General features: G+C 34.9%; 3 protein-coding genes across 5 annotated transcripts; all 3 read left to right on the top strand.

Annotated features, from left to right (window-relative positions):
• The first annotated feature begins 226 nt into the window (after positions 1–226).
• LOC126716734 (pentatricopeptide repeat-containing protein At1g09820) lies at positions 227–12,670 on the top strand. 3 transcript variants are annotated; one of them, XM_050417696.1, is made up of 3 exons: positions 227–2,561; positions 3,406–4,137; positions 5,747–6,204. In XM_050417696.1, exon 1 carries the CDS (start codon positions 483–485, stop codon positions 2,322–2,324), a length of 1,842 nt encoding a protein of 613 aa, XP_050273653.1. In that variant the 5' UTR covers positions 227–482; the 3' UTR covers positions 2,325–2,561; positions 3,406–4,137; positions 5,747–6,204. The 3 variants fall into 3 exon arrangements, with proteins under 3 accessions (XP_050273653.1, XP_050273652.1, XP_050273654.1); XM_050417695.1 differs by having other exon boundaries at positions 5,750–6,204; XM_050417697.1 differs by lacking the exons at positions 3,406–4,137; positions 5,747–6,204 and adding an exon at positions 12,631–12,670.
• LOC126716550 (uncharacterized) lies at positions 3,269–6,204 on the top strand. The gene is given in 3 exon segments (XM_050417358.1): positions 3,269–3,281; positions 3,406–4,137; positions 5,750–6,204. Coding segments are annotated over 2 exon segments (663 nt in total). The 3' UTR covers positions 4,056–4,137; positions 5,750–6,204.
• On the top strand, positions 8,750–13,603 carry LOC126716735 (uncharacterized). The gene is made up of 2 exons (XM_050417698.1): positions 8,750–9,029; positions 12,631–13,603. Exons 1-2 carry the CDS (start codon positions 8,954–8,956, stop codon positions 13,356–13,358), a joined length of 804 nt encoding a protein of 267 aa, XP_050273655.1. The 5' UTR covers positions 8,750–8,953; the 3' UTR covers positions 13,359–13,603.
• Positions 13,604–14,180: the final 577 nt, after the last annotated feature.

Raw genomic sequence — 14,180 nt, forward strand, 5'->3', positions numbered from 1 at the left:
TTCGCTTCTCTAAAGCAAAGCTTGATCCGAATCTGTTGGAAGCGGGAAACCATCAGCATGCAATCATCCAGAATAAGGGAGATGACATTATCAACATATAGAGGATTACCTAATAATTCCACGATAACTTTAGCATCTAGTTCAATCACAAGGTAGAATATATTGAGGGTTAGCAAAAAAGGTAGGATATATCGAGGTTGCATCATAACAACAGCCCCCCTAAGCCCCCACAATTCTGCCTCAAAACTATTAGTAAGCCCAATCCGTTTGCTAAAACCATTAACCCACCGGCCCCTATCATCTCTAACAACGCCTCCACACCCAGCCAGCCCAATATCACCATTAAAAGCCCCATCCTTGTTGAGTTTCTTCCAGCCCTGCGGTGGCCTCTCCCAACGTATTCTCTTGACCACAGTTTCAATTATCGGCTTCTATTCGTTTTTCTCAGTCATCTCTCTCTGCCACCGTTTCAGAATATCTCTATGAATTCAAGATCAAAGCTTTTCCAAGTCAATTTTCTACATGGGAAAGTTTCCATTTTCACGAGAAATAAACAGAGTTCCAGGCCTTTTTGCTCTCCAGACTCCACTGCAACAACCCCAACCTCACAATCTCTCAACATCCCATCTCTCTCAGAGCTCATATCAAAGCAACACTGGTCAGAGCTGAAGACCCATCTCAAACTCAACCCCACAAGCTCCACCACACTTCTCCACCACTTGCTCAGCTCAGAGGCTGACCCAGAGCTCACTCTCAGGTACTTCAACTGGTCCCAGAAAGAGTTCAGACTCTCACACCCTCTCGAGCTCTCTTTTAGACTCTTGCACTCACTTGCCAATACCAAAAAGCACTCAAAGATGAGAGCTTTATTAGATGGTTTTGTTAAAGTTGAGAACTTTCATTCCAATTCTTTGATTTTACATATGGTTTCAATGAGTGGCAATAGTTTTTGTGCTAATTCAATGATAGTTGATATGTTAGTGTTAGCATATGTGAGAAATAGGAAGACCCATTTGGGGTTGGAGGTGTTTAAGAGAGCTGGGGATTATGGGTTTAGGTTGTCTGTGTTTTCATGTAATCCATTGTTAAGTGGTTTGGTGAAGGAGAGTGCAATTGGGGATGTGGAATATGTGTATAAGGAGATTAGGAGGAGGAAGATTGAGCCTGATGTGATTACATTTAATGTTGTGGTTAATGGGTTGTGTAAGGTTGGGAAGTTGAATAAGGCTGGGGATGTTATTGAGGACATGAAGGCGTGGGGGTTTTTGCCGAATGTGGTTACGTATAATACTCTCATTGATGGGTATTGCAAGATGGGTAGGGTAGGAAAAATGTATAAGGCTGAATCCATTTTGAAGGATATGGTGGCGAATCAAGTTTGCCCGAATGAGGTGACTTATAATATTTTGATTGACGGGTTTTGTAAGGATGAGAATGTGTCAGCTGCAAAAAAGGTGTTTGAGGAAATGCAAAGGCAGGGTTTAAGAGCCAATATGATCACGTATAATTCATTGATTAATGGCCTGTGTTGTGATGGGCAGCTTGATGAGGCTATTAGTTTGCGGAATGAAATGTTGGGCTCGGGTGTGAAGCCGAATGTTGTTACTTTTAATGTGCTTATAAATGGGTTTTGTAAGAAGAAAATGATTAAGGAAGCTAGAGAGTTGTTTGATGATATAAGGAAACAAGGGTTAGCTCCTAATGCTATAACGTATAATACATTGATTGATGCTTGTTGTAAGAATGGGATAATGGAGGAAGCCATTGTGCTGCAAAGTTCAATGTTAGAGAAGGGGATTTTCCCTGATGTTTCGACCTATAATTGCTTAATTGCAGGTTTGTGTAGAAAGGGGGATATAGAAGCGGCCAGGAAACTTATAACTGATATGGAGGGTAAGGGATTGAGAGCTGATCTTGTAACATATAATATAATTATAGATGCACTGTGCAAGGAAGGGGAATCAAGAAAGGCAGCAAGGCTCTTGAATGAGATATTTAAGATGGGTTTGAGCCCAAGTCACGTGACATACAATACTTTGATGGATGGCTATTGTATGGAAGGTAACCTCAAGGCAGCAGTGAATGTAAAAACACGGATGGAGAAGGAAGGGAGGCAGGCAAATGTGGTAACCTACAATGTGTTGATTAAAGGTTTTTGTAAGAAGGGCAAGCTGGAGGATGCAAACAGGCTTCTTAATGAGATGCTAGAAAGAGGTTTGAACCCAAATCGGACTACTTATGAAGTAGTAAGAGAGGAAATGATGGAGAAAGGTTTTGTTCCAGATATAGAAGGGCATCTATATAATGTCTCTGTTGGCACCTGAACATTGAAATGACAAATGAATTGTTATTACTGTGACTGATGTATCATGGGGCACACTGGTACAACAAAATGGTAGAATGCAACCTCACTGTCGCAAGTTATACATGTCTAAATTATATGTTAAGATTGTTGCAGTTTTAGAAGACTAGACCACAGTACATGTGCTTCATTTTCCTCACAAGGAATATTTTCCCACACCATTCAAGTTTTTGATGCTTGTCATGCCTGTCCAATTCAGGTGCATTTCTAAACCTCTAGCTGAAAATCCTGTGTAATGTAGATCATAGGAAGAATTCTGAATCAATTTCTTGATGTTAATGGTCGCTAATTAATTCCTTTCATTTTTATGCAACTCAATGATGGCTATCAATATCAATTACTTTCAACTTATAAAAAAAAAAAAAAAAAAAAAAAAAATCATGATTACATTGATTGTCCTTAATTTATTAGTTGGATTGTAGAATTATATGATCCTTGTCCTTGATGTTCTACCATACAGTTGATTGTATACCAGCCCCTCTGATCCAACTTCCATTTAATAATCTCTGGATAATAGGTTTGTTGGACTTTACTCTAGATGAGCTAATGCAATTTTACACATTTTTTGCATCCAACTGGTTTTGTTTTCCTTATCTTTCTGAATGAAGTAGCACCAGTTGTTACCAAAATCCTATATGTTTTCTTGTATAACTTATTTTCCATTTAACTGTTTTGGGACAAGCATAACCCTTCCCATATTATCAACCTATATATATATATAGTTGAAGAAATTTTTTAATAAGTTCTTACATTTACTTTATGGTGACATATCTTTTGGTTAAGTAGGGGATTGTGAGGAAGATTTAAGTTTTTTGAATCCTTATTGGTGATTTTTGTTTCTAGAAAGAGAGCCAAGTTGTCAACCAAAAGGCGTTTTAATAATAATTTTTTATAGAATATATAGAAATGGTGTTTGATTGTATCTTTAAATTGGTTTTGAGGTTTTCTGTTGTGTATGTTTACAAATCTTCATTTGGTTGTTTCGTTATGCATTTTCTTCTAATAGAAGTATACAAACTTTACCTTGCTATTACTGTTTATAGCTGAAAAATGTCGGCAGCTGGTTGGGGAAGAGGCTTCATCCCAAAGTGGGAAGTTTACATTCTTGAACTGTTTAGACATGGGCTCTGGAACTGTAGCATGTGGTGTGAAAGAGGGTGTGAAGCTGTACTTCTAGAGCATTTGAGCTGCTCATGTTGAAAAAGCAAGGCATATTGCAATTGAGAATGCCTTAGTTTATGCATTGTCACAGGGGATGGCAGCTAAAGATGCAGCCATAGAAGCACAGAAAGAAGGGGCAAAGTCTGCAAAGTTGGCAACCTGGAAAGCCAAGCGCATTATAGGCCCTATTATCTCCTCTGGATGGGACTTTTTTGAAGCAATATACTATGGTGGTACCATGACAGAAGGGTTCCTCAGAGGCACTGGGACATCATTTGGCCTGCATGCTGGTGGTTTCTTTGGAGAGCAAAGGTTTGGGAGGTTTGGCTATCTTGTGGGAAGTCAATTGGGCAGTTGGGTTGGAGGTACGATTGGACTTATGGTATATGATGTGTCTAATGGAGTGCATTACTTGGTTCAGTTTGTACAAACTGCAGAAAGTGTTCTTCGTGAAACACCAGCCTATGAAAAATTTGAAGCTTCTGAGGACATAACTATTTATGAGGCTCCTCCTTCTGTCCGTCATATGTGAGTTCTGAGGCATCTGAAGATTCCAATGCTTTTGAAACTCTTGCTTATGAGAGCTATGAATCATATGAAGATTCTGAATTGAGGTGAATGCATTGGGTTACTTTTATGATTTTTTTTTCCTTGAAATTCTGTTGATTATAGATGCATTATAAACTATGTTATACTAGCTTTTTTAAAATTTGTGTATAAATCTGCGAATAGTCTTGTTGTACAACTGTTTGTAGTCATACTTGATTAATGTCACCATAATAAAATTATGTGTGGGAGTTGGTGGAAGGAGCATGAAGATAACTTATTTTAATTTTGAATTCAATTGTATTTATATTATTGGTCCACTGGATTTCATTTTAGGTCTTATTAGTTGCTTAGGTTATTAGTATTTTATTTTATGCTATATTTAATTTTCTACGATGAATTATTTTTCATAATTCAATAATTGGGCTTTGATCCAAGTCAATTAGGATTAGGTTCTAGTTCTAGTAGTTTATATATCATTTTTTTAATAAATTAGTATTTTAAATATCATATATGCATGCTCTTATAATCTTACAAAGACAAGTTTATGATGAATAAAATTTTAATTGGAAAATTTTCAATTAATTCCTTTCATTTTTATGCAACTCAATGGGGAGAAAATTACTTTCAACTTATAAAGAGAAAATTAGAACTGGATCAGAAAGAGAGGATTGTATCACTTTTAATTAAGGGAACTATAGAGTATGTTTTTGTATAGGATAGAATTTTGGAAAGGATTACATGTGGTCCAACCCCAATTAGCCTCTTGAGGATCCATAACCAACCTCCAAAGTTTTGGGATTAAGACTTTGTTGTCATCGTTTTTGTTGTTAGTATCTTGTTTCTTGAACTCTAGGGATTGATTTCTTTATTTGGATGGTAGCATGGGGAGATCCTTACTTGTGATAATCTCATTAAGAGAGGAGACACATTGAATGTGTTAATTTTCTTCTTCTTTTCATTTTGTTCTCTCTCTCTCTTTGATTAGTGAATTTATGTTTGTGTCTATTGGAAAGCTTATCATTTAGTTCGATGTAAGCCATGTTCTTTTTGGTTTTCCTTCTTATGAAATCAAATCATGTAGCTGTTACATGGGGCATATTGTGTGATTTTGCCTACATTTTGCAATGTTGTTCCTGGAATGGGTTGCTCATTTCATGCCATAGTTTCTGCTAGAATGGCATTGGAACTGAGCATCAATATTTCCAAAATTAATTGGAGAAAATGACTGCAGACTATGAAACAACCTAATGAACTAGTATTTCTGTTTGAATTATGAGACTGCAATGACTAAAGTCACAATTTCTATTTGGTAAGGCTTGAAAAAGAAAATACCGTTTTCTTTTGGGTTGTTTGGTTTATGTTTCATATTTATATAGACTCCATCTGTGAGGAGCCAATCCACAGTTCTCAATACTGTATGAGTATCTGATACTCATCCCTAAATTATAACCCTGAATCAAATTCTTGATGATGTTAAAGGTCCCTAATTCATTATTTTCATAGTCTCATTTTTATGTAACTCAAAGGCAGGCCCACCTGTACAAGCTTTCAACTGTTAAGAAGAAAGTTAGAACCAGATCAGAAAGAGATGACTGCATTACTGTTAATTTTGTTTATCCTATGACATATTTTGAGTTCACTTTCGTTTGCATTAATATATTTTTCATCTCTTAGCAGGTGCTGCTTTCCATTGGTGAATTTGCAAGCGATCAAGAATGAACAAGCAGAAGTTCATAAAGAATCTGAGAAATGATGTCAGCTGGTTGCAAACTTGATCAGTGAGATGAGCAGGGACCAAATGCCAATATATAGTGCTATGTCAATCATATGTAGAGCATCATTTGCTTGTGGCTCAGAAAAAGTTCGAGTTAACAAACAAGGATGCCATCTATAAAAGTATAAATTGCCCAATCTGAAGGATGATATTGGTTAACCATTTATAGTACCAAAGATTATGATCCGCTTCTGAATATTGGTCTGCTTCCTCTTACAACCTATCATGCTTTATAAACTTTGGCAGATATAGTTAATAGCTTTGGACATTCCCTACCCCATTTGATCCTTTGTCGAATGCTGGAAGGCTTTTGTGCCAATCACAATCAAAGCAGCAAATAATCAGTTTGCCACGGACATTCCCATTGTCTCTGATCCTTCATTGAGTGTTGGTTGACTGTTACACCAATCACAACCTATCATGTCAGCTTTGAATGTTGGGCCATCATGAATATAGTCTTTTTTTTTGTTCTTTAATAATTTTCAAATTCTAATACCAAGTTGATGCCAAACTTTGTGTTGAGAATTTGTTTACCATGTGGGCTAAACCATAAAAATTTAGTACGACTTGTTATTATATATATATATATATATATGATAAGTATTATTATTTGTATTAATGATGAATATAGCAGACTTGTTTAGCAACCAACAATTATGCTTTGTGAATTCTTACCAACTTTCTCATTTAAAGAGAGAATTGGGTTTTGAATCTAGGTGCCGTATAAGAAGTACCATGAGGAATTTAATAAGTTCATGACTAAAGTTAAACATAAATGAGTGACTCAAAAAATGATACTACTGTGATAATACGAGTATGCATTACTCAATCCCTAAATGAATGTGTGTGTCTGTTTTTATTTATTTTTAATTTCTATTCTTCAAGATTAGGTCGAATAGATTCTATAACCTTTTTCTTTTGAATAAAAAAATAACACAAGTAGGGGAAAAAGGGGAGGGGAGGGGGGGGGTGTTTAAAAGAAGAAACAGGCTTGCAGAAGAAGTTTTTTTTTTTAAATAAATTTATGATTTGAATAAAATATCCATTACTTATTAAATAAATAAATAAAGGCTCACATATAAAGGTGATGAAGAACAATATTTTGGGGAGGACCCAAAATGAAAAAAAAAAATTGGTTTGCTTAAAGTTAAAATTACCTTTAACATTTAGGCTATCATTCTAGTCCTATGCATCAACATTTGCAATTATCACTATCCTACTTTAGAATTAGTGAATTACTGTTAATTTGGTCATTCTTTCACAGTTATAGGAAGTTAAATAATTGTCCCTTTTCTGTTTTCCTTTTTTATTTATTTTTTAAAAAAATTTTAAGGACGGAAAAACTTAATTTTCATTATAAAAAATTATCCAAATCGGCTTGTAATACAAACTCAACATCTTGTAGAACCTCTTCCATAAAAACTAACAAATTTGAAGATAACTTGACGCATCTAACTAAATAGGACTATTTCCTTAACCATGTTGGTTGACTTGGGTGGCTAACCCTTTTTATTTATTTATTGTTTTTATAAGATAAGTGGCTAACTTTAAAAGATACAAATCCATCTTCTTTATTTATACTTATTTTTTATATTTTGTGAGATTTATTAAATACCTTAAATTAGAAAATTTTGAACTTTTTAAAGTAAAAAATAATAACAATTAAAGGAATAAATATTATTTTCATTCTTAAAATATAGTATACGTCCTATTTTCCTCACTAAAATGTAACATAATACATATTTTCTAGATGGAAAAGTAGAACTTAAATTATAGTTTTGGATAAAATAAATGATATTATTTAGGTCATATTTTTGTGCCTTAAACTTAACAAGAGTGGACTAAAGAATAAAATGTATAATATTTTAAATTTGGGAAAAAAACAACAACAATAGGCTCTGCCCGTTGACTAGTAAGAGGAATAATCTCGTATTTATTTAGAAACAAATAAGTATAAGGCTCAATACAGGTGCTCCCGAGGAGGCTGGGTTTGTATAAAAATGGTATTGTTCATTTTCTTTTTCCAATGCTCTTTCTTGTGTTTTCTTTCTCTCTTTTCCGATGCCCCCTTTTCCAATGCTCTCTCCTTCCCTTATATACTTCTACCTTCATCATATCTTCACCATTTATTCCTACCTAACCTCCCTCATTTTTTAACACTTGTTACCTTTCACATTTGAAGCAGGTGGTGGAAGGAACCTGCTTAACTGTGACCTGCACTGTTCACGTCACTTTCTCATTAATGCAGCTGATAAAACTGTTATCAACCATTTAATGCGGATGCAACAGGCTAGATCAGGCCAAAAACTTCCCTACTACCTATTGACTTTCAATCTCTTCAGATCCTAGCTTCCACTCAGAATACCACAGAGTATCATGATTGGTTTCTTCTCCTCCTCTAGCAACTTCCTTCCTTGAACCCATGGCTTGCAATAGTTCCACGTCAATGTTGCGATCTTTCAACTTCCTCCTCGGTTCTCGAGTCAATGCTACAACCCTCCAACTTCCTCCTCGGTCCTCGGGTACCCATAATGGATATAGAAAATTTTATATTTTAAGGACAAAGAATTGAATTTTCTTTTAAGAAGATAAATTTAAAAAAAAAAAATAGTTTCAATCTTAGATATTTTATTTAGGACAGAAAAATACGTTATTCGTTATGTTTTTTTTTATTTTTGAGGGGAAAGAAAGCAAAGCTTCTTTTTTAGCTTCTATATCAGCCAGAAAGGCTGAAACCCACAGAAGATAAAATCTAATTAAGTACAATATTATCAAAATATAATATAACATTTTTTAGAATATTAGGGTGGGAAAAAAAAATTGAACCGTTACATAACATCCCAATTGGTTAATAAACGACGACGTTTGAGCTCAATTCAAAACGCAGCGTTTCGTCACTGGACTCGTGTGAATCCAATTCTCTCTTTTGAGTCAAGCTTTTGAGCGTTGAGATTCTTACTTCTCTCTTTGGTCAAGCTTTGGGTCTCTCTCTGTGTGAGAATTTCTATTTATATACACATTCACATACAAAATTAGCTAAAATTTTGATTTGGTGAAATTAGGGTTAGGGTTGGGGATTTTTGCTTTTGAGTGCTTTTCTGGAAGTAATGGATTTCGATTTCCAGAGTAACCGTGTTCAGGTTCTGCTAACCATCGTCGGTATCATCACTCTCAGCATCACAGGTATTTTATGTCTGTATTTGTGTGTGTGTGTGTGTTGTGTTATGCTTATGCACCTGTTTGGGTGCTGAGAAAATGGGAGAAAATTAAGGGGAATTGACTAAAGTTATGAACTTGGGATGTCATTTTGTTACATGGGTACTTCTCCAAAAGTTGTGTATATGCTTGTATGTATGGGTACTTCTGCAAAAGTTGCTTGCTTTCTTTGTTGTATTTTGTTAGGCGCCTATTTGGTTGCTGAGAAAATGGGAGAAAGTTAAGGGGAATTAACTAAAGTTAGGAACTTGGGATGTCATTGTGTTGCATGGGCACTTCTCCAAAAGTTGTGTATATGCATGTATGTAAGTATGTATGGGTGCTAAAGCAAAATTTATTTGCTTTCTTTGTTGTATTTTTTTATGCATCTATTTGGTTGCTGAGAAAATGGGAGAAAGTTAAGGGGAGTTGACTAAAGTAAGGAACTTGGGATATCATTGTGTTACATGGGTACTTCTCCAAAAGTTGTGTATATGCTTGTATGTATGCATGCATGTATGGGTACTTCTGCAAATTGCTTTCTTTGTTGTATTTTGTTATGAACCTATTTGGTTGCTGAGAAAATGGGAGAAAGTTAATGGGAGTTAACTAAAGTAAGGAACTTGGGATGACATTGTGTTACATGGGTACTTCTCCAAAATTGTGTATGTGCGTGCATGCATGTATGTATGTATGTATGTATGGGTGCTTCTGTAAAAAATTTCTGCTTTCTTTGTTGTATTTTGTTTTGCACCTATTTGGTTGCTGAGAAAATGGGAGAAAGTTAAGGGGCGTTAACTAAAGTAAGGAGCTTTTTTTGAGAGGTAATAAAAGTTTTATTGATAAGAAAAGTACAATGTGTTTACGATAGTAAACTCACTACACTTGAAGTGAATGCATGGGTACTTCTCCAAAAGCTGTGTATATGCATGTACGTATGGGTGCTTCTGCAAAAGTTGCTTGCTTCCTTTGTTGTATTTTGTCATGCACCTATATGGTTGCTGAGAAAATGGGAGAAAGTGAAGCAAAATGACTAAAGTAAGGAACTTGAGAAATCGTTATGTTACATGGGTACTTCTGCAAAAGTTGTTTGTTTTCTTTGTTGTATTTTTTTACGCGCCTGTTTGGTTGCTGAGAAAATGGGTACTTCTACAAAAGTTTTGGGATCATATATATAATGCTCTTATGATTCATTAATGGTAAGTTCTTAAAGTTGATAATTTTGGGTTTTGATTTCTTTGTTGTATTGTTGTCTTGAGTTGTGCACCTGTTTGGTTGCTGAGAAAATATGAGAAAGTGAAGGGCAATAACTAAAGTAAGGAACTTGGGAAGTCATTGTGTTACATAGTTACTTCTATAGAGGTGTGTGATCAGAAATATATATATATATATATATATATATATAAAGGCTCTTATGGTTCAGAAGTTTTGTAAGTTTTAAAATTTCATAAATTTAGGTAATTTTGGCTCGTAGACTTTTATTTATTTATTAAACCTTTTCCCACTATAGCTAGGCTGCTAGAGTTATTATTTATTAATGCTGTTTGTGGTCCATGTTGGAGCAGTTTTTCATAACTTTGGGGCTTGAACATTGAAACTCTATAACTAGGCATTTGGCAGAGGGTTTTTGGTTGGTAAGTTTTGTATGTACCCAATGGATTTTGAACCTACGACCTCCCCATCTACTCTATTCTTAGGGACCCCTTCATAGTTTGTAGAAATGCTTTTTGGACCACGTGTGTAACTAGAAAGTTTATACTCTATTCCACCTAGGCATTGAGCAAAAGTCAGTGTGGCCAAGGAAGATAATGGCAACAAATATGACATTGTGTAAGAGTTTGCAAAACTCATGGCTAATGGTTTTAAAGTTAGCCCCGCTGTTCTGAAATGGTCTCAGTGAGTGATGTAGGCAGGAATCACCAGCTAGGCACCTAGGCCTGCAAATGGATTGGATTTTAACCGGATTGAGGCTGAACCTAGTCTGGTTTGTTAAGTGGAAAGTTAATTACAATTTGAATTCCACTCAATGTCTTCATCTCCAAAAGCCTATTTGATTTGAATAAGATTGGCTTATATATGCATATTTTATGTGACTATATATTACTTGTCATATCAATTTCTGGGACAAATTTGAACTCTAATTAAATACATAGATCAAAACCTTCCTACCCTGACCACTAGGATTATGATTGGATTGGATTATAATCAAAATTTCATGCATTAACAGGCTTATAACCCACTGGAATGAAAGGCTTGATTATGAGCTTTGAAGGATATTAAACTTTATTATTGTTGGAGGTGTATATGTATAAACTAGAGAGAAATGGTGAAAGATGGATCACAAACCGTGCCAATAATTTGAGCTATGGTTGACGGTTATTACTTGATTTCAATTTTTAAGATGCTACTCTTTTTTGGCAAGCATGGAAGATGCTACATACTTTATACAGGCATGTATGTTGAGGAAAATGATTTAAAGAAAGTAAAGAATGAAGAAAAAAGTCTGAATCTTTATTTGTTATGTTGGTTTGGCTTTCTGGCCTCAATTGGAGTGCATTGAGTAGGTATTCTTGGAGCGATGTTTATGTTTACGAATAGAAAGAGTTGTAGAGAGCTCAAGTTTGTGGGATAGAAATTTTGATTTGTCCATGAGGTCTTAAGCATCACAAGTCTCTTTTATCTTTTGGAGTTTACTACTAATCTCCCATTCTTGGACATGTGCTTATTGTGTGTGAGATTTTTCCATAGAATGATAGAATCACTCATGGCATTTTCCCAACATTGTTGGATGGCTACATTGTGGCACTTTATGTGGAACCAATATATGTTTTCATCGTTTTGGGATAACGTGGTGAGTGGTTATAAATTGTCATTTACTAAAAAAAAAAAAAACATGATTACATTGATTGTCCTTAACTCTATTAGTTGGATTGTAGAATTATATGATCCTTTGTCCTTGATGTTCTACCATACAGTTGATTGTATACCAGCCCCTCTGATCCAACTTCCATTTCATAATCTCTGGACAATAGGTTTGTTGGACTTTACTCTAGATGAGCTATTGCAATTTTAATATTTTTTTGGATCCGACTGGTTTTGTTTTCCTTATCTTTCTGAATGAAGTAGCTCCAGTTGTTACCAAAATCCTATACATTTTCTTGTATAACTTATTTTCCATTTAACTGTTTTGGGACAACCATGACCTTTCCCATATTATCATCCCTTTAGGAATACTTCATGATGGCATTTAGTTTATATATATATATAATGGAAGAAATTTTTAGTATGTTCTTACATTTACTTTATGGTGACATATCTTTTGGCAAAGTAGGGGATTGTGAGGAAGATTTAAAGTTTTTTGAATCCTTACTGGCAATTTTTGTTTCTGGAAAGAGAGCCAAGCTGTCAACCAAAAGGTGTTTAACTAATAATTTTGAATAGAATATGTAGAAATGGTGTTTGATTGTATCTTTAAATTGGTTTTGTGATTTTATATTGTATATGTTTACGAATCTTCACTTGGTTGTTTTGTTATGCATTTCGTTCTAATAGAAGTATACAAACTTTACCTTGCTTTTACTTTTTATAGCTGAAAAATGTCGGCAGCTGGTTGGGGAAGAGGCTTCATCTCAAAGTGGGAAGTTTACTTTCTTGAACTGTTTCGACATGGGCTCTGGAACTGTAGCGTGTGGTGTGAAAGAGGGCGTGAAGCTGTACTTCTACAACATTAGAGCTGCTCATGTTGAAAAAGCAAGGAATATTGCAGTTGAGAATGCCTTAGTTGACGCATTGTCACAGGGGATGGCTCCTAAAGATGCAGCCAAACAAGCACAGAAAGAAGGGGCAAAGGCTGCAAAGTTGGCAACCCGGAAAGCCAAGCGCATTATAGGCCCCATTATCTCCTCTGGATGGGACTTTTTTGAAGCAATATACTATGGTGGTACCATGACAGAAGGGTTCCTCAGAGGCACTGGAACATTGTTTGGCACGTATGCTGGTGGTTTTTTTGGAGAGCAAAGGTTTGGGAGGTTTGGCTATCTTGTGGGAAGTCAATTGGGCAGTTGGGTTGGAGGTAGGTTTGGACTTATGGTATATGATGTGGCTAATGGAGTGCATTACTGGCTTCAGCTTGTTCAAACTGCAGAAAGTGTTCTTCGTGAAACACCGGCTTATGAAAAATTTGAATCTTCTGAGGATACAACTACTTATGAGGCTCCTCCTTCATATATGAGTTCTGAGGCATCTGAAGATTCCAATGCTTATGAAACTCCTGCTTATGAGAGCTCTGAATCATATGAAGATTCTGAATTTAGGTGAATGCATTAGATTACTTTTATGATTTTCTTTTTCTTGAAATTCTATTGATTATAGATACATAATAAGCTATGTTATACTAAGTTATTCAAAATTTGTGTATAAATCTACGAATAGTCACGTTCTACAACTGCAAGTAGTCATACTTGATAAATGTCACCATAAAATTATGTGTGGGAGTTGATGGAAGGAGCATGAAGACAATTTATTTTTATTTTGAATTTAATTGTATTTTTATCTTTGGTCCATTGGATTTCATTTTAGGTCTTGTTAGTTGCTTAGGTTATTAGTATTTTATTTTATGCTGGTATATTTAATTTTCTACGATCAATTCTTTTCATAATTCAATAATTGGGCTTATATATATATATATATATATATATATAAATGAGTAGTTTAGATATCATATGTGCATGCTGTTGTACTCTTACAAAGACAAGTTTATGATGAATAAAATTTTAATTGGAAAATTTTCAATGATCTGATGTTGAATTGATCTAAGCAACTACGCCTAGATGCTGAATTCCTAATATATTTTTTTCCCCTTTTTTTTGACGGTGATTTAAAGCAAGTCTAGTTGATGATTCATAGGTAAATTCTCAGCCTAGGTGCTGAGAATTTGTGCTACATCAGTTTTGGTATTAGAGCTTATTGTTCTACGCCGAGTAATCATTTAGTGGAAGATGCTTCATTAAGATCATACAGAGTAACAAAGGGAACTTCATTTAAATTAGCAATGGAGAGTTGTGACATAAAAAAAGAAAAAAGAAAAAAAAGAGTTGGGTTTCAAGCTTAATTGGATAAATCATTTTATATTTTGTAACA

Source organism: Quercus robur, chromosome 3 (genome assembly GCF_932294415.1).
Source record: "Quercus robur chromosome 3, dhQueRobu3.1, whole genome shotgun sequence".
In the NCBI taxonomy this organism is placed as follows: Eukaryota; Viridiplantae; Streptophyta; class Magnoliopsida; order Fagales; family Fagaceae; genus Quercus; species Quercus robur.

Excerpts from the sequence above, each read along its gene's own strand:
- LOC126716734 (XM_050417697.1), top strand. The coding sequence starts at position 483 with ATGAATTCAAGATCAAAGCTTTTCCAAGTCAATTTTCTACATGGGAAA.
- LOC126716735 (XM_050417698.1), top strand. The coding sequence starts at position 8,954 with ATGGATTTCGATTTCCAGAGTAACCGTGTTCAGGTTCTGCTAACCATC. Across the intron at positions 9,030-12,630 it reads CATCACTCTCAGCATCACAG|CTGAAAAATGTCGGCAGCTG; the intron begins GTATTTTATGTC and ends TACTTTTTATAG.